At 49.5% G+C, this 25,015-nt stretch overlaps 1 protein-coding gene across 1 annotated transcript in view; it reads right to left on the bottom strand.

Annotated features, from left to right (window-relative positions):
* frem1a (Fras1 related extracellular matrix 1a) overlaps positions 1-25,015 on the bottom strand; it is a 352,151-nt gene that overhangs the window by 94,170 nt on the left and 232,966 nt on the right. Inside the window, 3 exon segments of the mRNA XM_070877990.1 lie at positions 6,686-6,881; positions 14,594-14,735; positions 17,532-17,676. Of these exon segments, the coding sequence (XP_070734091.1) occupies positions 6,686-6,881; positions 14,594-14,735; positions 17,532-17,676 (483 nt within the window).

Below are 25,015 nucleotides of genomic sequence, written 5' to 3'. Positions count from 1 at the left end.
CTGCTATTTGGGATATGTGGTGCCATTTGTGCGGCAAACACGTACCTTGGCGGAAGCACATGCCTCCAGCCGACACAGGCGAGCCCTCACCCCCGTCGAGAGGTTCTTTGGGGTCATGATGTTCCCATTCTGGATAGGACGCACCATGGATGAAGTACAGAACCTAGAGAGGGTATTGGAACAGATAGCTAACTATACCGCTGAAGCTCTGGAGGACATCACGGCCGAAATGGTAGCAATGCGGACCGTAGCATTACAAAACCGAATGGCCCTCGATTATCTGTTAGCTGAGAAAGGGGGAACATGTGCCATGATAGGATCTGAATGTTGCACTTATATTCCCGATAGTTCAGAAAACATAACCAATCTCGCTGATCACATAAGAAAGGAAGTAAATAAGTTATACATGCCAGCAGGAGGATCTGGCTGGTTTGATTGGCTATTAGGTGGATCCTGGGGATCCTATCTAATGCATGAGGCAATTATTCTCATCGTAGTAATAATTACCTGTTGCTTGATTATTGGTTGCTTTAACCTTTGTTGTAAAGTCATACTGGCAAGGTTAAGCAAACCCTCTTGTGGCCATGGGCTCCCGGGTTATGATCCAGCAAACTAGAGACCTACTCGACAAGGAGGATCAGGAAAGAGAGTGCGAACGGCTGAATGCGATACTCCTGGAATAGTCACCAGGGTTTTCATGGAATGATAAAAGGGGGGAATGAGAATGTGAATAGAGGGGTTGTGAATGTGTCAAGTGGTGAAGAGAATCATGGGAAGATAGCTGAAAGAAATGTCAAGCTGCGATATTTGCAGTGTCGACACAAAAAGAGGTTACTCAGAGTGTGGTCAAACACGAGTTACGCGAAAAGCAAAGTCAGGCATGAGTCAGACGAAATACTGCTATAACCAGCCAGAAAATAGGGAAGAATCATGTACTGAAACTATAAACATTAGCGCCCGCCCTGTCTGGGGGACCTGTCGGCCTGCCATTGGATGTATTCTGGGGGAAGCAGAAAGTGATTGGATGAACCAAGTGCTAATCAAATGTGTTATGTTCTGAAAATGTATAACTGTTGAGCTTTTGCATTGTAATGAGACTTGTCCTGAGGGAGTTGAACAAGCTCTAATAGAGTGTGTTCCTTTATCTTGACAAGTCCCGGCCGGAGAATCTTCAATAAAGGTCTTTTACAGAAAAGGCAAAAGGTGTTCGTGTGTCAGTGTATTCGCTGAAACAGATTGAGGGAAAAAGAATCCGTATTTACAATACCATTTGCTTTCTTAATTGCTTGCTGTACCTGCATGTTAACTTTCAGTGATTTGTGTACAAGGACACCCTGGTCCCTCTGAACACCAACATTTCCCAATCTCTCACCATTTAAAAATGACTCTGCTTTTCTATTTTTGCTTCCAAAGTGGATAACTTCATATTTCTCCACATTATATTTCATTTGCCATGTTCTTGCCCACTCACTTAGCCTGTCTATATCCCCTTGAAGTCTCTTTGCATCCTCCTCACAACTTACATTCCCACCTAGCTTTGTATCATCAGCAAACTTAGATATATTACATTTGGTCCCCTCATCTAAATTATTGATATAGATTGTGAATAGTTGGGGCCAAGCACTGATGCTTGCGGCACCCCACTAGTTACAGCCTGCCAACCCGAAAATGACCCGTTTATTCCTACACTTTGTTTTCTGTCCTTTAACCAATTCTCAATCCATGCAAGTATATTATCTATAATCCGATAAGCCAATTTGTTCAATAATCTCTTGTGTGATACCTTATCGAATGCCTTCTGAAAATCCAAATACGCCACATCCATTGGTTCCCCTTTATCTATTCTGCTAGTTACAACCTCAAAAAACTCAACAGATTTGTCAAACCTGATTTCCATTTCATAAATCTGTGTTCACTCTGCCTAATCCTATTATTATTTTCTCAGTACCCTGTTTCCACGTCTTTAATAATAGATTCTAGCATTTTTCAGACTGCTGATGTCAGGCTATCGGGCCTGTAATTCCCCATTTTCTCTCTCCCTTCTTGATTAAATAGCGGGGTTACATTAGCTACCTTCCAATCTGCAGGAACCGTTTTAGAATCTGTGGAATTTTGGAAGATGACAACAAATGCATCCACTATCTTTATAGCCACCTCTTTCAAAACCCCAGGATGTTGTATGTCATCAGGTCCAGGGGATTTATTATCTTTCAGTCCCATTAATTTCTCCGGTACTATATTTTTACTAATACTAATTTCTTTCCGTTCCTCGTTCTCGCTAGACCCTTGGTACTCCACTATTTCCGGGAGGTGTTTTGTTTCTTCTTTCGTGAAGACAGATAAAGTACTTGTTTAATTTCCCTGCCATTTCCTTATTCCACATTATAATTTCTCCTGCCTCAGCCTGTAGGGGACCCACATTTACTTTTGCTAATCGTTTCCTTTTTAAATACCTATAGAAGCTTTTACAGTTTTTATGACTCTCGTTAGTTTACTCTCATATTCTATTTTCCCTTTCTTTATCAATTTCTTGGTCCTCTGCTGAATTCTAAAATCCTCCCAATCCCCAGGCTTACTGCCCTCTTTGGCAACATTATAAGCCTCTTCCTTTTTTATCTAATACTCTCTTTAACTTCTCTTGTTAGCCACTTTTCCTGTGGTGTTTTGTGCCTGAAAGGAATGGATGTTTGTTGTAAATTATGTATTAGCAGGTGCAGTGGCCCAAATCCAGAACCCTCGGGACCAAGGCCATTCCGGATTTTGTGTTTTGCTGGATTTTGGAATGTCTTTCTGACGTCACGAATCCAGAAACACCCAAGCCCAGGTTCAGGTATTTCCAGATTTCAGAATGTCAGAAGGAGAGGGCGGAGGGGAGGGATGGTGCTCGCCGGGCGACGAGGTCATTGGGCGGGGCCCCGAAGCTGTGGAAGTGTTCGGGCGGGACCCCGCCACCGAGTAGCTGATTGGGTGGGGCCCGCCAAGGAGTTGGTCGGGCGGCCCTATCACGGAGGTAGTGTTCAGGCGGGCTGGCGAGGAGGCCTCGAGGTAAGGGCAATGGCGGCGAGGTGAGGAGCGGTGAGGCGAGGCCCGAGATTGGGCAGCGGCAAGGCGAGGCCCAAGGTCGGGCAGCGGCGAGGCGAGCGGCGGCAAGGCCCGAGGTCAAGCAGCGCGAGGCGAGGGGCGGCGAGACCCGAGATCAGGCAGCGGCGAGGCGAGGCCCGAGGTCAGGCAGCGGTGAGGCGAGGGGCGGCGAGGCGAAGCCCGAGGTCGGGCAGCAGCGAGGCGAGGGGCGGCGAGGCGAGGGGCGGCGAGGCCTGAGGTCGGGCAGTGGTGAGGCGAGGGGCGGCAAGGCCCGAGGTCGGGCAGTGGTGAGGCGAGGGGCGGCAAGGCCCGAGGTCGGGCAGCGGTGAGGCGAGGGGCGGCGAGGCCCGAGGTCGGGCAGCGGCGAGGCGAGGGGCGGCAAGGCCCGAGGTCGGGCAGCGGTGAGGCGAGGGGCGGCGAGGCCTGAGGTCGGGCAGCGGTGAGGCGAGGGGCGGCGAGGCCTGAGGTCGGGCAGCGGCGAGGCGAGGGGCCGCGAGGCCCGAGGTCGGGCAGCGGTGAGGCGAGGGGCGGCAAGGCCTGAGGTCGGGCAGCGGCGAGGCGAGGGGCGGCGAAGCCCGAGGTCGGGCAGCGGTGAGGCGAGGGGCGGCGAGGCCTGAGGTCGGGCAGCGGCGAGGCGAGGGGCCGCGAGGCCCGAGGTCGGGCAGCGGTGAGGCGAGGGGCGGCGAGGCCCGAGGTCGGGCAGCAGCGAGGCGAGGGGCGGCGAGGCCTGAGGTCGGGCAGCAGCGAGGCGAGGGGCGGCGAGGCCCGAGGTCGGGCAGCAGCGAGGCGAGGGGCGGCGAGGCCTGAGGTCGGGCAGCGGCGAGGCGAGGGGCGGCGAGGCCTGAGGTCGGGCAGCGGCGAGGCGAGGGGCGGCGAGGCGAGGGGCGGCGAGGCCTGAGGTCGGGCAGTGGTGAGGCGAGGGGCGGCAAGGCCCGAGGTCGGGCAGTGGTGAGGCGAGGGGCGGCAAGGCCCGAGGTCGGGCAGCGGTGAGGCGAGGGGCGGCGAGGCCCGAGGTCGGGCAGCGGCGAGGCGAGGGGCGGCAAGGCCCGAGGTCGGGCAGCGGTGAGGCGAGGGGCGGCGAGGCCTGAGGTCGGGCAGCGGTGAGGCGAGGGGCGGCGAGGCCTGAGGTCGGGCAGCGGCGAGGCGAGGGGCGGCAAGGCCCGAGGTCGGGCAGCGGTGAGGCGAGGGGCGGCGAGGCCTGAGGTCGGGCAGCGGTGAGGCGAGGGGCGGCGAGGCCTGAGGTCGGGCAGCGGCGAGGCGAGGGGCCGCGAGGCCCGAGGTCGGGCAGCGGTGAGGCGAGGGGCGGCAAGGCCTGAGGTCGGGCAGCGGCGAGGCGAGGGGCGGCGAAGCCCGAGGTCGGGCAGCGGTGAGGCGAGGGGCGGCGAGGCCTGAGGTCGGGCAGCGGCGAGGCGAGGGGCCGCGAGGCCCGAGGTCGGGCAGCGGTGAGGCGAGGGGCGGCGAGGCCCGAGGTCGGGCAGCAGCGAGGCGAGGGGCGGCGAGGCCTGAGGTCGGGCAGCAGCGAGGCGAGGGGCGGCGAGGCCCGAGGTCGGGCAGCAGCGAGGCGAGGGGCGGCGAGGCCTGAGGTCGGGCAGCGGCGAGGCGAGGGGCGGCGAGGCCTGAGGTCGGGCAGCGGCGAGGCGAGGGGCGGCGAGGCGAAGCCCGAGGTCGGGCAGCAGCGAGGCGAGGGGCGGCGAGGCCTGAGGTCGGGCAGCGGCGAGGCGAGGGGCGGCGAGGCGAAGCCCGAGGTCGGGCAGCAGCGAGGCGAGGGGCGGCGAGGCCTGAGGTCGGGCAGCGACGAGGCGAGGGGCGGCGAGGCGAAGCCCGAGGTCGGGCAGCAGCGAGGCGAGGGGCGGCGAGGCCTGAGGTCGGGCAGCAGCGAGGCGAGGGGCGGCGAGGCCTGAGGTCGGGCAGCAGCGAGGCGAGGGGCGGCGAGGCCCGAGGTCGGGCAGCAGCGAGGCGAGGGGCGGCGAGCCCCGAGATCGGGCAGCGGTGAGGCGAGGGGCGGCGAGGCGAAGCCTGAGGTCGGGCAGCGGTGAGGCGAGGGGCGGCGAGGCGAAGCCTGAGGTCGGGCAGCGGCGAGGCGAGGGGCGGTGAGGCGAAGCCTGAGGTCGGGCAGCGGTGAGGCGAGGGGCGGCGAGGCGAAGCCTGAGCTCGGGCAGCGGCGGGACCTCGAGGTCGGCGAGTCCGGATTCCGGAACATTTTACGGATTTCAGACGACCCTGCCACCAATCGGTCCGGATTCTGGAACTCCAGATTTTGGACGCTCAACCTGTAATTCTTTAAATGCTAGCCATTGCTTGTCTACCATCATATCTTTTAATGTAGTTTCTCAATCTACCTTAGCCAATTCTCCTGTTATACCTACGTAGTTTCCTTTTGAATTTAATTAAATCCCTTTCAAACTTAATGCATAATTCTGTCATATTATGGTCACTCTTCCCTAAGGGCCCCTTTACTACAAGGTTATTAATTAACCCTTTCTCATTGCACAATACTAGATCTAAAATAGCTTGTTCTGTCGTTGGTTTCTCGACATACTGATCTAGAAAACCATCTTGTATACATTCCATGTATTTGTCCTCCACACTATTACTGCAAATTTAGATTAAAGTTCCCTTGATTATTGTATTACCCTTGTTACATGCACCTCTAATTTCCTGATTTATACCGTGCCCTACATTACCACTACTGTTTGGGGGCCTATAAACAACTCCCACCAATGTTTTCTGCCCCTTGCTGTTTCTTAGCTCCACCCAAACTGATTCTACTTGTTGATTTTCCGAGCTAAGATCCTTTCTCTCTGCTGTCTTTATCCCACCCTTTATTATCAGGGCTACCCCTCCTCCTTTTCCATTTTGCCTATCTCTTCTAAAAGTTAAGTATCCTAGAATATTTAGTTCCCAAACGTGGTCACTTTGCAACCACACCTCCATAATAGCTATTAGATCAAACCTATTAATTTCTATCTGCACTATTAATTCATCTGTTTTGTGCGAATTAAACTTAAATAAATTAAACTGATATTATCACAGTCTGTCCTTGCTCTCAGTGGTCAATGCTTGAATTGGCTATCATATGTTCAACGCGGAAGAAAACTCCAAGCCACAAAACAAATGCAACATCGTTTTGGCCAGACATTAAGATGCAGCATTTTAATAAGGAACACGGCTGGTCAGAATTTAAAGGCATATGCCTAGCTGTGTGTTTAGAAAATAGTAATTGAAATCTGTCCATCAAGATGTCTTGCTACCTGCATCCGATAATGAAAAAACATCAGGATTCCACCTGATGATCGAACTTACAATAGCCATTGCCGTAAGTTCAACCTTCCTCTAAAATGGCTGTGTGCCGACATGCCTTGTGATCACTATGCAGACAAAGGTCGGACACAGAGGAAGGAAAAGTGGCTGACTAGCCATTCTGAATGCTTAACATATACGGCAATAATTGCTGTAAACTCAATGCACTCACGGCATACCATAATTCTTTTATATAACAGAATAACAAGGTATTTAAAGTATTTGCAGTATTATTTACACATTTTAAGATTATCTTTGTTTTTGGCGTGGCACAATATCTCTAGGATTATTGTTTCTATGTTACCCTTTCCAATGTTCTGAATGGAGATGTGGAATCGCTGCACTGATGATCTGTTATCACCGTCAGACAGGCGGAAATGAAAACTGTCTTGCCCTTTTGACCCAATTGCTGCGGTGTGCACGTATCTGAGTCGGTTCATATCGACGTCATCCTGACTGCAGTTCATGCCAGGGTGCAGGACCAGCCATTCACTGCCTTCCTGATAGAAACAAAACAAGTAATGAGTGTGATGGAGAAAACCTTTCATAATGGGACAGAAAGACAGAGGATAGGACACAAAGTCAGAGAAAAAAACCCCAGAGACAATCAGAAGTTTACAAATCTTCCTTACTGAACACTAAGACATACAGATATGATAATCACTTCAGGGAAAACGATGCCTACAATTTTATCAAAGCAGCACTGTCTCCCAGTACATTGGGCTAGATTTTCGGTTTTCGTCAAAAACGGTAGTTTTACATCAAAATTACCGTTTTCGCTGCGCTACCATTTTTCGGCCGAACCTTCGGCCATTATGTCTCAATAAAGTTGGCGAAGCACAAGGATTCGTGGCACAAACCACGAGTTTCAGCAACTTTAGTCCAGGGCTAGTAGCGCTGCGAGAGAGGCCTCGGGAGGGGGAGGGGAAAACAAAAAAAAAATTGTAAAATACATTCAAAAACATTGAAAAACCCTTACCTACTAAATCGCTGAAAAATAATTAAAAATTAAAAACCTTAACTTACCTTTTTGCAGGTCTTCATACTTACTGCTGCTGGCAGGACTGAACTGACAGGTTTGACCCAATCGGTATTCTGTGTGCAGTATATGGGTCCGGAGAGAGCCAAAAGTACGACGGTATCGCAATCCACGGCGTTGCATGTCGTTTCATGGCGGCGCTCCTCTCCCCAGCGGTACGTGGAAGCATCGCTGCAAAGAGTTAACCGACGATCTCGCCAACTGGGTTTTCACCGCGGTGCGTCAAATCGCAGAGAAAAACCGGTCGCAAAGTCGGCAAAAATCGAGCCGATTGTCTTGCAAATGGTGCGCTCCCCACACTTAATGAATGCCTAAACACAAGGATGCTGAGCAATATCATAGCATTGCTGATTGTGCTTGTCAAATCAAATGTTTTAACTGTATGTGAAAACAAATGTGCGCAATAACTAAAACCAAACACATTCTAAAAACACATGTTGATGCAGTTCAAATTTGCCCCGCTGCCAACATGACATACTTTCAGTGCAGGGGTCACTCAGTATACTGACCATGTGACACACTCTCAGTGCAGGGGTCACTCACTACACTGTCCATGTGACACACTCTCAGTGCAGGGGTCACTCACTACACTGTCCATGTGACACACTCTCAGTGCGGGGGTCACTCACTATATTACCCATGTGACACACTCTCAGTGCAGGGGTCACTAACTATACCACCCATGTGACACACAGTGTGGGGGGTCACTCACTATACTGCCCATGTGACACACAGTGTGGGGGGTCATGCACTATACTGCCCATGTGACACACAGTGCGGGTGTCACTCACTATACTGTCCATGTGACACACAGTGCGAGGGTCACTCACTATACTGACCACGTGACACACAGTGCAGGGGGTCACTCACTATGCTGCCCATGTGATACAGTGCAGGGGTCACTCACTATACTACCCATGTGACACACAGTGTGGGGGGTCAAGCACTATACTGCCCAGGTGACACACAGTGTGAGGGTCACTCACTATACTGCCCATGTGTCACACAGTGCGGAGGGACACTCACTATACTGCCCATGTGACACACAGTGCGGGGGTCACTCACTATACTGCCCATGTGACACACAGTGCGTGGGTAACTCACTATACTGCCCATGTGACACACAGTGTGGGGGTCACTCACGATACTGCCCATGTGACAGACAGTGCGGGGGTCACTCACTATACTGCCCATGTGACACACAGTGCGGGGGTCACTCACTATACTGCCCATGTGACACACAGTGCGGGGGTCACTCACTATACTGCCCATGTGACACACAGTGCGGGGGTCACTCACTATACTGCCCATGTGACACACTCTCAGTGCGGGGGTCACTCACTATACTGCCGATGTGACACACGGTGCAGGGGTCACTCACTATACTGCCCATGTGACACACTCTCAGTGCGGGGGTCACTCACTATACTGCCCACGTGACACACAGTGCGGGGGTCACTCACTATACTGCCCATGTGACACACTCTCAGTGTGGGGGTCACTCACTATACTGCCCACGTGACACACAGTGCAGGGGTCACTCACTATACTGCTCATGTGACACACAGTGCGGGGGTCACTCACTATACTGCCCATGTGACACACAGTGCGGGGATCACTCACTATACTGCCCATGTGACACACTCTCAGTGTGGGGGTCACTCACTATACTGCCCATGTGACACAGTGCGGGGGTCACTCACTAAACTGCCCACGTGACACACAGTGTGGGGGTCACTCACTATACCGCCCATGTGACACACAGTGCGGGGGTCACTCACTATACCGCCCATGTGACACACAGTGCGGGGATCAATCATTTCTGCCCATGTGACACACAATCCGGGGGTCACTCACTGTACGGCCCATGTGACACACAGTGCAGGGTTCACTGAGTATACTGCTCATGCGACACACAGTGCGGGGGTCACGCACTCTACTGCCCATGTGACACACAATGCGGAGATCACTCACTATACTGCCCATGTGACACACAGTGCGGGAGTCACTCACTATACTGTCCAGGTGACACACTCTCAGTACAGGGGTCACTCACCATACTGCCCATGTGACACACAGTGCGGGGGTCACTCACTATACTGTCCATGTGACACATTCTCAGTGCAGGGGTCACTCACCATACTATCCATGTGACACACAGTGCGGGGGTCACTCACTATACTGCCCATGTGACACACAGTGCGGGGGTCACTCACTATACTGCCCATGTGACACACAATGTGGGGATCTAATATTCCAGATCACGAACTAAATCTTGAAGAGGGAAAGTTGCCTGTGCGTGGATTTTTTATTGTGAGGTGGCCGTTGCACACCAGTCACCACACGGGCTTGACAGATCTAGGTCTTGGTCCAGTGGCAAGGGTTATCCAAGACAACTGGAGACCAGCTCTGCTGCACGGGCCTAGATCGCACACCTATGTCCCTCTACAATCTCTCCCATGCCTTTGCCCTGACCTCGCCGATCCTGCAGTAGCTGCCCATGCTCCAAACAGCGACTTGGATCTTGGTGACGCCCAATCTAGTCACCCTCTTCGCTGCCATTGCTCTCCTGCTCCAGCATGTGCTGCTCCCGGGAGTGGTATGCCGCCATGCTGCTCCTTCCACTCACCGGCCTGCTTCGATGGTGCTCGCAGGCCGGAGGCCGCGCAGACTATACTCACCATACTGCCCATGTGTCACACAGTGCAGGGGTCACTTACTATACTGCCCATGTGACACATAGTGCGGGGGTCACTTACTATACTGCCCATGTGACACATAATGCGGGGGTCACTTACTATACTGCCCATGTGACACACAGTGCGGGGGTCACTCACTATACTGCCCATGTGTCACATAGTGCGGGGGTCACTCAGTATACTGCCCATGTGACACATAGTGCGGGGGTCACTTACTATACTGCCCATGTGACACACAGTGCGGGGGACACTCACTGTACTGCCCATGTGACACACAGTGCGGGGGTCACTCACTATACTGCCCATGTGTCACACAGTGCGGGGGTCACTCACTATACTGCCCATGTGTCACACAGTGCAGGGGTCACTCACTATACTGCCCATGTGTCACACAATGCGGGGGTCACTCACTACACTGCCCATGTGACACACAGTGCAGGGGTCACTCACTATACTGCCCATGTGTCACACAGTCCAGGGGTCATTCAGTATACTGCCCATGTGTCACACAGTGCAGGGGTCATTCAGTATACTGCCCATGTGACACACAATGCGGGGGTCACTCACTCCACTGTCCATGTGTCACACAGTGCAGGGTTCACTCACTATACTGCCCATGTGACACACTCTCCGTGCGGGGTCACTCACAATAATGCCCATGTGACACACAGTCCGGAGGTCACTCACTATACTGCCCATGTGACACACAGTGCGGGGGTCACTCACTATACTGCCCATGTGACACACAGTGCGGGGGTCACTCACTATACTGCCCATGTGACACACAGTGCGGGGGTCACTCACTATACTGCCCATGTGACACACAGTGCGGGGGTCACTCACTATACTGCCCATGTGACACACAGTCTGGGGGTCACTATACTGTCCATGTGACACACTCTCAGTGCGGGGGTCACTCACTATACTGCCCATGTGACAAACTCTCAGTGCGGGGGTCACTCACTATACTGCCCATGTGACACACAGTCTGGGGGTCACTCACTATACTGTCCATGTGACACACAGTGCAGGGGTCACTCATAATACTGTCCATTTGACATACAGTGCAGGGGTCACTCACTATACTGTCCATTTGACACACAGTGCAGGGGTCACTCATTATACTGTCCATGTGACACACTCTCAGTGCGGGGGTCACTCACTATACTGCCCATGTGACACACTCTCAGTGCGGGGGTCACTCACTATACTGCCCATGTGACACACTCTCAGTGCGGGGGTCACTCACTATACTGCCCATGTGACACATAGTGTGGGGGTCACTCACTATACTGTCCATGTGACACACAGTGCAGGGGTCACTCACTATACTGTCCAGGTGACACACTCTCAGTGCAGGGGTCACTCACCATACTGCCCATGTGACACAGTGCGGGGGTCACTCACTATACTGTGCATGTGATACACAGTGCAGGGGTCACTCACTATAATGCCCATGTGACACATTCTCAGTGCAGGGGTCACTCACCATACTATCCATGTGACACACAGTGCGGGAGTCACTCACTATACTGCCCACGTGACAGACAGTGCGGGGGTCACTCACTCTACTGCCCATGTGACACACAGTGCGGAGGTCACTCACGATACTGCCCATGTGACACACAATGCGGGGGTCACTCACTATACTGCCCATGTGACACACAGTGCGGGGATCACTCACTATACTGCCCATGTGACACACAGTGCGGGTATCACTCACTATACTGCGCATGTGACACACAGTGCGGAGGTCACTCACTATACTGCCCATGTGACACACAGTGCGGAGGTCACTCACTATACTGCCCATGTGACACACAGTGCGGGGATCACTCACTATACTGCGCATGTGACACACAGTGCGGAGGTCACTCACTATACTGCCCATGTGACACACTGTGTGGGGGTCTAATATTCCAGATCACGATCTAAACCTTGAAGAGGGAAAGATGCCTGTGCGTGGATTTTTTATTGTGGGGTGGCCGTTGCACACCAGTCACCACACGGGCTTGACAGATCTAGGTCTTGGTCCAGTGGCAAGGGTTATCCAAGACAACTGGAGACCAGCTCTGCTGCACGGGCCTAGTGCGCACACATATGTCCCTCTACAATCTCTCCCACGCCTTTGCCCTGACCTCGCCGATCCTGCAGTAGCTGCCCATGCTCCAAACAGCGACTTGGATCTTGGTGACGCCCAATCTAGTCACCCTCTTCGCTGCCATTGCTCTCCTGCTCCAGCATGTGCTGCTCCCGGGAGTGGTATGCCGCCATGCTGCTCCTTCCACTCCCCGGCCTGCTTCGATGGTGCTCGCAGGCCGGAGGCCGCACAGACTATACTCACTATACTGTCCATGTGTCACACAGTGCAGGGGTCACTCACTATACTGCCCATGTGACACACAGTGCGGGGGTCACTCACAATACTGTCCATGTGGCACACAGTGCAGGGGTCACTCAGTATACTGCCCATGTGTCACACAGTGCAGGGGTCACTCACTGTGCTGCCCATGTGTCACACAGTGCGGGGGTCACTCACTATACTGCCCATGTGACACACAGTGCAGGGGTCACTCACGATACTGCCCATGTGACACACAGTGCGGGGGTCACTCACTATACTGCCCATGTGACACACAGTGCGGGGGTTTCGCGCTATACTGCCTATGTGACACACAGTGCAGGGGTCACTCAGTGTACTGCCCATGTGACACACAGTGCGGGGGTCACTCAGTATTCTGCCCATGTGACACACAGTGCAGGGGTCACTCAGTATACTGCCCATGTGTCACACAGTGCAGGGGTCACTCACTATACTGCCCATGAGACACACAGTGCGGGAGTCACTCACTATACTGCCCATGTGTCACACAATGCGGGGGTCACTCACTATACTGCCCATGTGACACACAGTGCGGGGGTCACTCACTATACTGCACACATGACACACAATGCGGGGGTCACTCACTATACTGCACATGTGACACACAGTGCGGGGGTCACTCACTATACTGCCCATGTGACACACAATGTGGGGGTCACTCACTATACTGCCCATGTTACACATAGTACGGGGGTCACTCACTATACTGCACACGTGACACACAATGCGGGGGTCACTCACTATACTGCACACGTGACACACTCTCAATGCGGGTGGTCATTCACTGTACGATGAGCATAGCACATTGTACAGTGCAGGCTGTTAGGTACTATCCTGTTGCTCAACAAAATTGGTTTCCTTGTAAGCAACACACCCTTTATGTGAAGAAAACGGGAAACAGGAGGGAACATTCAGCAAACCTGCATCCTGCCTTTCCACAGCACTCAAAGGAACACAGATCAGAATCTTTGTGCTGCACACTTGTGTTTTACACATCAGCTGCCCTTTCGAGGCGGCTCAATGCTGGGATTGCCAGAATGTTGAATTTACATCAAATTGAACATCTTGGGAACCTTGTTTTTGGAAAGACAACCCTGGTATAAAATAGTGCTGCTGAGTATGGACAGTGAAAATTTTGGAGAAGGCTACTGACAGAAAGAGGAGAATGTTCCAGAATTCTGCTATCCTCTCCTAAATAGTCTCGGTCTAATTTTAAGATTATGTTGTCTTATTTTAAATTCCATCACCATCGGAAAACACTCTCTGCACCTACCCCCGTATCAAATCTCTTAATCGTCTTTAATACCTCAATTACCTTAACATTTTAAACTCAAGGGAATACAAGCCAAGTTTATGCGATGTTTCCTCATAATTTATCTCTTTAAGGGCTGCTATCATTCTGGTGAATCCCTTCCAAGGCCAATATATCTTTCCTGAGGTGAGTGCCCCAAACTGAACGCAATTCTCCAGATGGGGTCTGACCCAGGCTCTGCACAACTCAAGCATCACTTCCTAACATTTGTATTTCAACCACGTTGTGATAAAGGCCAACATTCTATTTGCCTCTTTGATTACTTTTTGTACCTATGCACCTTAATGATTTTTGCGCAGGGACACCTAAATCCCTTTGCTCCTCCACAAGGTCCAATCCCTCACGCTTAAGAAAATACTTTGATTTTTCTTTCTCAGATCGAAAGTTGATGTCTTCACACTTCTCCCACATTGCACTCTACCTGCCATAGTTTTAACAGCAACTATCAAAGGCAGCACCTCCAACAATGCAGCACTCCCACAGTACTGCACAATTAATTAAAATAGCATCTCAGGTCAAAATCTTTTATTAACTTGCAGTCTCTGAACATTGTTGCCTAATCGAAGATAGAAGTAAAAAGAGAAATCTCTGAGAGTTCACAATCTGCCTTTAATGTTTAAATTAACATTAACTCTGAAAATGACGGTGAATAGAAAAAGAGTCTGCGGTTTCTACAAAGCACGAGTCACCTGAACATCTGGTAGAACTGGAAATAGTCACATCTCAAATCAAGATGCCTCCAACTTCCAGGCAGCCACTCTCTAAAATTAGCCACTAACCTTGAGCTGGAGCACGCCCTGTTTGGGGACAATGTCCATCACATAATAAACATGCTGCCTTGGAGTATCTTCATCCTCAGCTTCCAGTACTACGCTAGAGATGATTCTGCTATCCCCCATCTCCACCTCCAGCCCATTGTTCCTGCAAAAGATTAAAAAATTCCAGCTGGTGAAGAAACCTCAACAAGATTTACTGGGTAAGAGGTTTTGTTAATCTCCAAGGGGTTCACCATCTACAGGGCCATGCTGTCCATTTGTAATACCTCATTATATTTCAGATTTAATTAAGTGTTAGAGCACTGCAAATAAACCCAAAAGAATTGTGAACAGTTACCTATGAGCTGAATCGTGTAATGTGTTATATTACATAGAGATCAGCACTCGTATGAATGCCTAACATTTAATTGATTGCAAAGCTTCCATATGAGTGACGACTTAATGAACCAGGGATTTCCACGCTCTTTATCTTGATCGATGGTTAGAGAAATGTTTTGCACACATTTGTGCCCTACTTCTGACATTACCATCTTTATCCGGCAGCTATTTTATACAGATACAGAAAGAAAGTAATGCTGATGGATTTTACATGTAGAATATGTACCCTGTACTCACTTCTCGTATTTAAACATTATTTGTTCATTTGGCTTAAAGATCAACACTTTCTACCCACTTCCCACATACTGAACAATTCTTAGGTTAGTCACTACAACAGAAGGGAACCATGAGGTATCCAAGTAACTGGAGGTGTGTGCATGGTACTGAATGACTGCAGGTCTATGTGTGTATATATATGTGTGTGCGTGTGCGTATATATGTATTTTGCATGTGCGCGTGTGTATATATGTGTGCGTGTGTGTATGTGTGTGTGTACATCTTTATGTGTGTTGTGTATATGTATGTACATGTATGTGTGTATGTATATGTGTGTGTATGTATGTGTGTTGTGTATGTACATGTATGTGTCTATACATGTGCATATGTATGTGTATGTGTGTACATGTGTGTGTGTATGTGTGTGTGTGTATTATTTGATAGATCAATTGACTGTGAGAAACAGTAAGTGTGATAGACAAAGTGAGTGACACAATATGGCTGACTGAGATAGTGCGATATTGCAAGTATACAAATGTGTGGGAGTGAATTGTGTGTTTGTGTAACTACAAATGTGAGATGACAGTTGTTTTGATGTGTTTTGATGTGAATATTAAACTTCTCAATCACAACCCTAGATTAAAAAAATTGCAATGCTGACAGGATATTCTTATATGCAATACAAACATAAAGGGCTTTCAAAAGTATTAAGATGCAAAAATATTTTGCATCAAAATTATATTTTGTCAATGTTACTGATTTCTCAGACTTGAAATATGGTCATTGCACTGGACCAAATGTAACAGTAAGTAAGCTTTTCAAGCAGTGTGAGCAATTGTAAGTGGGATAAATTGCTTTTGGTCATCACAACGCTGGCTGTATGTTGCATGCTGGATCATGCTTAGCACAACATCATAAGCATGAAAACACATGAGAGCAGTATTCAGTCCATCTAGCACACTCCTTCCCACTGACCGTACAATGAGCACTGTGTGGTTTATTTATTCTGCAGGAGGAGGTAAACAACTACAGGAAAAAGCTTTAAAAAGAGAAAACTCTGAAAGCCCTCTACAAATGTTATTAAAATACATATTACTCCTTCGACTTCTTGATGGATCACATCGCCCCCATGTTGTGATTTGTGGAGCTGCAAGGTTTCCTGTTGAAACACAGAAACATAGAAAATAGGTGCAGGAGTAGGCCATTCGGCCCTTCGAGCCTGCACCGCCATTCAATAAGATCATGGCTGATCATTCCTTCAGTACCCCTTTCCTGCTTTCTCTCCATACCCCTTGATCCCCTTAACCTTAAGAGCCATATCAAACTCCCTCTTGAATATATCCAGTGAACTGGCATCAACAACTCTCTGCGGCAGGAAATTACACAATTCACTGAGTGAAGAAGTTTCTCCTCATCTCAGTCCTAAATGGCCTACCCCTTATCCTAAGATTATGTCCCCTGGTTCTGGACTTCCCCAACATCGGGAACATTCTTCCCACATCTAACCTGTCCAGTCACGTCAGAATTTTATATGTTTCTAAGAGATCACCTCTCATCCTTCTAAACTCCAGTTGATCCAGTCTCTCCTCATATGACAGTCCAGCCATCCCTGGAATCAGTCTGGTGAACCTTCGCTGCACTCCCTCAATAGCAAGAACGTCCTTCCTCAGACAAGGAGACCAAAACTGAACACAATATTCCAGGTGAGGCCTCACTAAGACCCTGTACAACTGTCGTAAGACCTCCATGCTTCTATATTCAAATCCCCTAGCTATGAAGGCCAACATACTATTTGCCTTTTTTACCGCCTGCTGTAATTGAGTGCCCACTTTCAGTGACTGATGAACCATGACACCCAGGTCTTATTGCACCTCCCCTTTTCCTAGTCTGCCGCCATTCAGATAATAATCTGCCTTCGTGTTTTTGCCCCCAAAATGGATAACCTCACATTTATCCACATTATACTGCATCTGCCATGCATTTGCACACTCACCTAACCTGTCCAAGTCACCCTGCAGCCTCTTAGCATCCTCCTCACAGCTCACACCGCCACCCAGTTTAGTGTCATCTGCAAACTTGGAGATATTACACTCTATTCTTCATCCAAATCGTAAATGTATATTGTAAAGAGCTGGGGTCCCAGCACTGAGCCCTGCTGCACTCCACTAGTCACTGCCTGCCATTCTGAAAAGGACCCGTTTATCCCGATTCTCTGCTTCCTGTCTGCCAACCAGTTCCCTATCTTGTGCGGGACCTTGTCAAAAGCCTTCTGAAAGCCCAAATACACCACATCCCCTGGTTCTCCTTGTCCACTCTGCTAGTTACTCTGAAGCTCAGGAGAACGTACCTGGTCAGTAATGGTTGCTCGTCATTCAGCGGAAGAATCTGAACTGTAATGGCTTTGCGGATACTGTGCTTGCCATCTGACAGCTGAATGGTGAAACAGTCAGCTGTAGTTTCAGAGTCATCATGTATATACATCAACTTCATTCCTGCAATGAGAGGGTAGGAAGCAAGAAAGCAGATTAACATTTTCCTCTAAACAAACCAAAAAATGATTGCAATATTAGCTTTCCCAGATTTTGACTGCATCAATAGCCACATATGCTCTTTTTCATTTCTTTCTCTCCCTCTTTATCTCATAGAATCACACTACACAGAAGGAGGCCATTTGGCCCATTATGCCTGTGCTAGCTTTTTGAAAGAGCTGTCCAATTAGTCCCACTCCCCTGCTTTTTCCCCATAGCCCTGCAATTCTTTCCCCCTCAAGTTTTCATCCAATTCCCTTTTAAAACTTACTATGGAACCTGTTTCTACCATCCTTTAGGCAGTGCATTCCAGATCATAACAAATCACTATATAAAAAACATTCTCCTCATCTCCCCTCGGGTTCTTTTGCCAATTACCTTAAACCTGTGTCCTCTGGTTACCGATCCTCCTGCCAATAAAATCAGATCTCCCTATTTACTTTCTTATTAAATGGTGGAGCAGGCTCGAGGGTCCAAATGGCCTACTCTGCTCCTATTTCTTATGTTCTTATGTACTCCATCAAAACCCCCATAATTTTAAATACCTCTATTAAATCTCATCTTCTCTGCTTTAAGGAAAGCAATCCCGGCTTATCTCGTCTCTCCACATAACTGAAATCCCTCATTCCTGTTACCTTCGTGTATCTCCTGTGCACCCTCTCCAAGACCTTGATATTCTTCTGAAAGTGCGGTGCCCAGAATTGGCTATAATACTCTACTTGAGCCTTAACCGGTGATTTATAAAGGTTTAGCTTAAATTTCTTTTATACTCCATGCCTCTATTTATAAAGCCATGAATCCCGTATGCATTTAAAAAAAAGACTTATTAACTTGTCCTGCCCACTTCAAAGATTTGTGTGCTCCTGTCTCTCTGTTCCTGCACCCCGTTTTGACCTATACCATTTAGTTCATATTGCCTCTCCTCATTCTTCCTTCCAAAACGTATCACTTCACACTTTCCTGCATTAAATTCCATCTGCCATGTGTCTGCTCATTTCACCAGTCTAACGATATACTCCTGAAGTCTGCTACTATCCTCCTCACTGTTCACTGTATTTACGAGTTTCATGTCATCTGCAAACTTTGAAATTATGCCCTGCACACCCAAGTCCAGGTCATTAATAGCAGTGGTCCAAATACCGATTCCTGGGGCACATCATTGTATATCTCCCTCCAGTCTGAAAAACAGCCGTTCACCACTACTCTCTGCCTTCTAACTGTTAGCTAATTTTGTATCCATTCTGCCACTGTCCCTTTAATCCCATTGGCTTCAATTTTATTAACAAGTCTAGTGTATGGTACTTTATCAAACGCCTTTTGAAAGTCATATACACAATATCAATCACACTATCCTCATGAATACTCTCCATTACTTCATCAAAAAACTCAATCAAGTTTATCAGACACAATTTGCCTTTAACAAGTCCGTGCTGGCTGTCATTTATTAACCCAAGTTTCTACAAGTGACAATTAATTTGGTCCTGGATTATTGTCTCTAAAAGTTTCCTCATCACTGACGTTATGCTAACTGTCCTATATTTACTGAGTTTATCTCTCTCACCTTTTTTGAACAGGGGTGGAAGATTTGCAACCCTCCAGTCCTCACTCCCATATTGAAGGAGGATTGTGGCTAGAGTTTCTGTTACTGACACGCTTATTTCCCTCAGCAACCTGGGAGATTGACCTAACTCCTCTCTTTCACAGACTTCTCTGTCTGATGGAACAGGCCAGTCATACATCCTCAACTACTCTTTATGCAACTGTTGAACTAGCTATAGGAGATATGCCAGAGCAACTTGCTTTTACCCAGTACCTCCCCGGGAGCTCATTAATAATTGCAAGATGAGAGGGACAATATTGTGAGTCCAGTTGGAAATGCTGGCAGACACCGCCGAAGGTTTTCCAACCATGTTGGTTGTAGAATTACCCTTCATCAATTGGGCTCAGTTAACAAAGACCCTTCAGCCTCCCCAACCTCAGTTTTCTAGAATGCCAACCTTGCCATTGTCCTATTACATCATTAACTGCTTCTGAAGTGACCCCAATATCATACTCTCAGTCACCCTTCCTGAAGGCACATTCGAGCTGTTGATTGCCCTGTGTGTGAAGAGATACATGAGAGTATCTGTCCAAAATTGTCATTCAAGAAATCTCAATCTTTGCCCTCTTGAAGTGAATCTGATCCACAGCTTTTGCACTGTGTCAGTGACCATTCTTACATTTGCCTTGCCTCAGTCGAAACACAATAAACACCCAAATAAATTTGTAGCACATATTTTTAGTTGGATAAAAAGACCCAGCAAAGCCAATTGCTTGGAATTTCCGTGACAATCCTCAGGCAGGCAATTGGCAGAGAGCTAAAAATGCCCACTTAGACAGTTTCTTCAAGGGTTTTGCCAATCTCCTGCTGTAACTTCAAGAACCCCACATAAATCATTTTTGCAAACTCCCTTTATAGCTCTATGATGGATTCAGGATTCTGTTTCTTTTTTAATCATTTGTTTTTGCAACGTGACCAACAAGACAGTATTTATTGTCCATCCACTGCTGCCCATAGTGCCAGCTGTGGCTCACTTTCTCTAGGTGGGAGGGACTAGGAGTGAGCAGATGCTGCTGGGTGTTGTGTATCTGCAAAGCATGCACTCCCATGTTCCGCCACCAGGGAGCACATCCCCTGAATTCCCAAGGGATCCCAGCATCCCTTGGGAGCACTGTATATAAGCTGGCCCTTAAGGTCTGTTCCTCACTCTGGAGTGTCTCAATAAACTGTTACTTTAACCTCCCTGTATACAGTCTCATCTGTGTTAGGAACACAATAACTGGCGACGAGCATACAAATCCAACGCAAAGATGCAGCAAACTGTGGGCATCCTGGAGAAGTTCTCAGAGGGTGAGGACTGGGAAGCCTATGTTGAAAGGCTAGACCAGTACTTTGTAGCCAACGAGCTGGACGGAGAAGGAAGTGCTGCAAAAAGGAGAGCGGTCCTCCTCACGGTCTGCAGGGCACCGACCTACAGCCTCATGAAGAATCTTCTGGCTCTGGTGAAACCCACAGATAAGTCGTATGATGAGCTGTGTACACTGGTTCTGGAGCATCTTAAGCAGAGGGAGAGCATGCTGATGGCGAGGTATTGGTTCTACACGTGCCAGCGATCTGAAGGTCAGGAAGTGGCGAGCTACGTTGCCGAGCTAAGGCGACTAGCAGGACAATGTGAGTTTGATGGCTACCTGGAGCAAATGCTCAGAGACTTTTTTGTACTGGGCAGTGGCCACGAGACCATCCTACGAAAACTTTTGACTGGAGAGACATTGACCCTCAGCAAGGCCATTGCGATAGCACAGGCGTTTATGTCCACCAGTAATAACACCAAACAAATCTCTCAGCACACAAGTGTTAGCAATGTTCATAAATTAACTGTATCTGCGAGCAGAAATGTACAGGGCAGAAACCATGAGTCCGCAACTGCCAGTAGGCCTCAGGTGACCCAGATGACTCAGAGTCCGCAACAAAGGATGAATGTAAGGCAATTCACACCTTGTTGGCGTTGTGGAGGCTTCCATTCAGCCTATTCATGCCAGTTCAAAGGGTATATTTGCAAGAGCTGTGGAACAATGGGGCACCTCCAACGAGCATGCAGACGAGCTGCAAGCTCTGCAAAACCTGCTAACTACCACGTGGCAGAGGAAGATCGGTCCATGGTGGATCAAAGCAATTTCGAGCCTCAGAGAGAGAAGGCAGATGCTGAAGTACATGGGGTGCACACATTTTCGACGAAATGTCCACCTATAATGCTAAATGTAAAATTGAATGGCTTACCCGTAGCCATGGAACTGGACACTGGCGCTAGCCAATCCATCATGAGTAAAAAGATGTTTGAGAGACTGTGGTGCAACAAGGCAATCAGACCAGCCCTGAGCCCCATCCACACGGAACTGAGAACGTACACCAAAGAGCTTATCACTGTCCTGGGCAGCGCCATGGTCAAGGTCACCTACGAGGGCACAGTGCCCGAACTGCCACTCTGGGTTGTCCCAGGCGATGGCCCCACACTGCTTGGAAGGAGCTGGCTGGGAAAAATCCGCTTGGAACTGGGATGACATCCGAGCACTATCACATGTTGATGAGGCCACATGTACCCAGGTTCTTAACAAATTTCCTTCCCTTTTTGAGCCTGGCATTGGAATCTTTTCCGGGGCGAAGATGCGGATCCACTTGGTCCCAGAGGCACGACCCATTCACCACAAGGCGCGAGCGGTACCTCACATGATGAGGGAGAGAGTGGAAATCGAGCTGGACAGTCTGCAACACGAGGGCATCATCTCCTCAGTGGAATTCAGTGAGTGGACCAGCCCAATTGTTCCAGTACTCAAAAGTGATGTCACGGTCAGGATTTGCGGCGATTATAAAGTAACTATTAATCGTTTCTCGTGACAGGACCAATACCCGCTACCTAAGGCAGACGACCTATTTGCGACGCTGGCAGGAGGCAAGACATTCACCAAGCTCAAACTGACTTCGGCCTACATGACGCAGGAGCTAGAGGAGTCTTCGAAGGGCCTCACCTGCATCAACATGCACAAGGGACTGTTCATCTACAACAGATGCCCTTTTGGAATTCGGTCGGCTGCAGCGATCTTCCAGAGAAACATGGAGAGCCTACTTAAGTTGGTACCACGCATGATGGTTTTTCAGGATGACATATTGGTCATGGGACAGGACACCGTCGAGCACCTACAAAACCTGGAGGAGGTCCTCCAGCGACTGGATCGCGTAGGGCTGCGGCTGAAGAGGTCAAAATGCGTCTTTATGACAACAGAATTGGAGTTTTTGGAGAGAAAGATCGCGGCGGACGGCATTCGGCCCACAGATGCCAAGACAGAGGCTATCAGGAACGCACCCAGGCCACAGAACGTCACGGAGCTGTGGTCGTTCCTGGGACTCCTCAACTATTTTGGTAACTTCCTACCGGGGTTAAGCACCCTTTTAGAGCCCCTACGTGTGTTATTGCGTAAAGGTGAGAACTGGGTATGGGGAAAAAAAACAAGTAATTGCTTTTGAGAAAACCAGAAACATTTTATGCTCCAACAAACTGCTTGTATTGTATAACCCGTGTAAAAGACTTGTGCTCGCATGTGATGTGTCGTCGTACGGAATCGGGTGTGTATTACAACAAGCTAACGTTGCGGGGAAGTTGCAAACTGTCGCCTATGCCTCCAGGAGCTTGTCTAAGGCCGAGAGGGTCTGCAGCATGATTGAGAAAGAGGTATTAGTGTGTGTGTTCGGGGTAAAGAAAATGCATCAGTACCTGTTTGGCCTCAAATTTGAGCTGGAAACCGATCACAAGCCCCTCATATCCCTGTTTGCTGAAAACAAGGGGATAAATACAAATGCCTCACCCCGCATACAAAGGTGGGCACTCACGCTATCAGCGTATAACTATACCATCCGCCACAGGCCAGGCACCGAGAACTGTGCGGATGCTCTCAGTCGGTTACCATTGCCCACCACGGGGGTGGAAATGGCACAGCCTGCAAACTTGTTGATGGTCATGGAAGCGTTTGAAAATGATAAATAACCTGTCACGGCCCACCAGATTAGGACTTGGACCAGCCAAAATCCTCTGCTGTCCCTAGTAAAAAACTGTGTACTGCATGGGAGCTGGGCCATCATCCCCGTTGAAATGTAAGAGCTAATCAAACCGTTTCAGCGGCGAACGAATGTGCAGTCCATTCAGGCAGACTGCCTGTTGTGGGGTAATCGCATAGTGCTACCCAAAAAGGACAGGGAAACATTAATCTCGGATCTCCACAGCACACACCCGGGTATAGTAATGATGAAAGTGATAAATAGATCCCACGTGTGGTGGCCCGGTATCGACTCTGACTTAGAGTTCTGTGTACGGCAATGCAGCGTGTGTGCTCAGTTGAGCAACGCACCCAGAGAGGCACCATTAAGTTTGTAGTCCTGGCCCTCCAGACCATGGTCGAGGATACATGTCGATGATGCGGGCCCGTTTTTCGGTAAAATGTACCTGGTGGTGGTGAATGCTTTTTCAAATGGACTGAATGTGAAATAATGTCGGGAAGCACCGCCACCGCCACCATTGAAAGCCTGAGGGCCATGTTTGCCACCGACGGCCTGCCTGACATACTGGTCAGTGACAACGGGCCATGTTTCACCAGTGCCGAATTTAAAGAATTCATGACCTGCAATGGGATCAAACATGTCACCTCGGCCCAGTTTAAACCAGCCTCCAATGGGCAGGCAGAGCGGGCAGTACAAACCATCAAACAGAGCCTTAAACGGGTCACGGAAGGCTCACTCCACCTGTCCCGAGTACTGCTCAGTTACCGCACGAGACCCCACTCGCTCACAAGAGTGCCCCCTGATGAGCTACTCATGAAAAGGACACTTAAAACCAGACTCTCGCTGGTTCACCCCAACCTGCATGATCAGGTAGAGAGCAGGCGGCAGCAACAAAATGTAAACGATGGTCGCGCCACTGTGTCACGAAAATTGATCTGACTGACCCTGTGTATGTGCTAAACTATGGACATGGTCCCAAGTGGATTGCGGGCACGGTGATAGCTAAAGAAGGGAGTAGGTTGTTTGTAGTCAAACTAGACAATGGACAAATTTGCAAAAAGCACCTGGACCAAACGAGACTGCAGTTCACAGACTGCCCTGAACAACCCACAGCAGACACCACCTTTTTCGAGCCCACAACACACACCCAAAGATCAACGACACCACCCCGGAACAGGAAATTGAGCCCACCACGCCCAACAGCCCAGCAAGGCCAGGCTCACCCAGCAGCCCTGCAGGGCCAACAACATGCCAGCCCAGTGAGGGCACAGCCAACACACCAGAACAGACATTTGTACCAAGGCGGCCCACCAGGGAAAGAAAGGCTCCCGACTGCCTCACCTTGTAAATAGTTTTCACTTTGACTTTGCGGGGGAGTGATGTTGTGTATCTGTAAAGCATGCACTCCCATGTTCCGCCACCAGGGAGCGCATCCCCTGAAGTCCCAAGGGATCCCAGCATCCCTTGGGAGCACTGTATATAAGGCCTGTTCCTCACTCTGGAGTGTCTTAATAAAGACTGAGGTCACTGTTACTTTAACCTCCCTGTATGCAGTCTCATCTGTGTTAGGAACACAATACTGGGTATTTTGATAACTTGCAGGGAGTTGGAGTGAGTTTGTAAAAAGTTGGTGGTGGCTTTTTTTTTTCCAGATTTTAGGGCCTTTTTGGCCCATAAACTAAAGCCAGAGCTGCTGGGGGGCCCGGACTGCCAAAC

This window comes from Pristiophorus japonicus, chromosome 1, assembly GCF_044704955.1.
Source record: "Pristiophorus japonicus isolate sPriJap1 chromosome 1, sPriJap1.hap1, whole genome shotgun sequence".
Lineage (NCBI taxonomy): Eukaryota > Metazoa > Chordata > Chondrichthyes > Pristiophoridae > Pristiophorus > Pristiophorus japonicus.
This window is presented reverse-complemented; position numbering and strand designations above follow the sequence as displayed.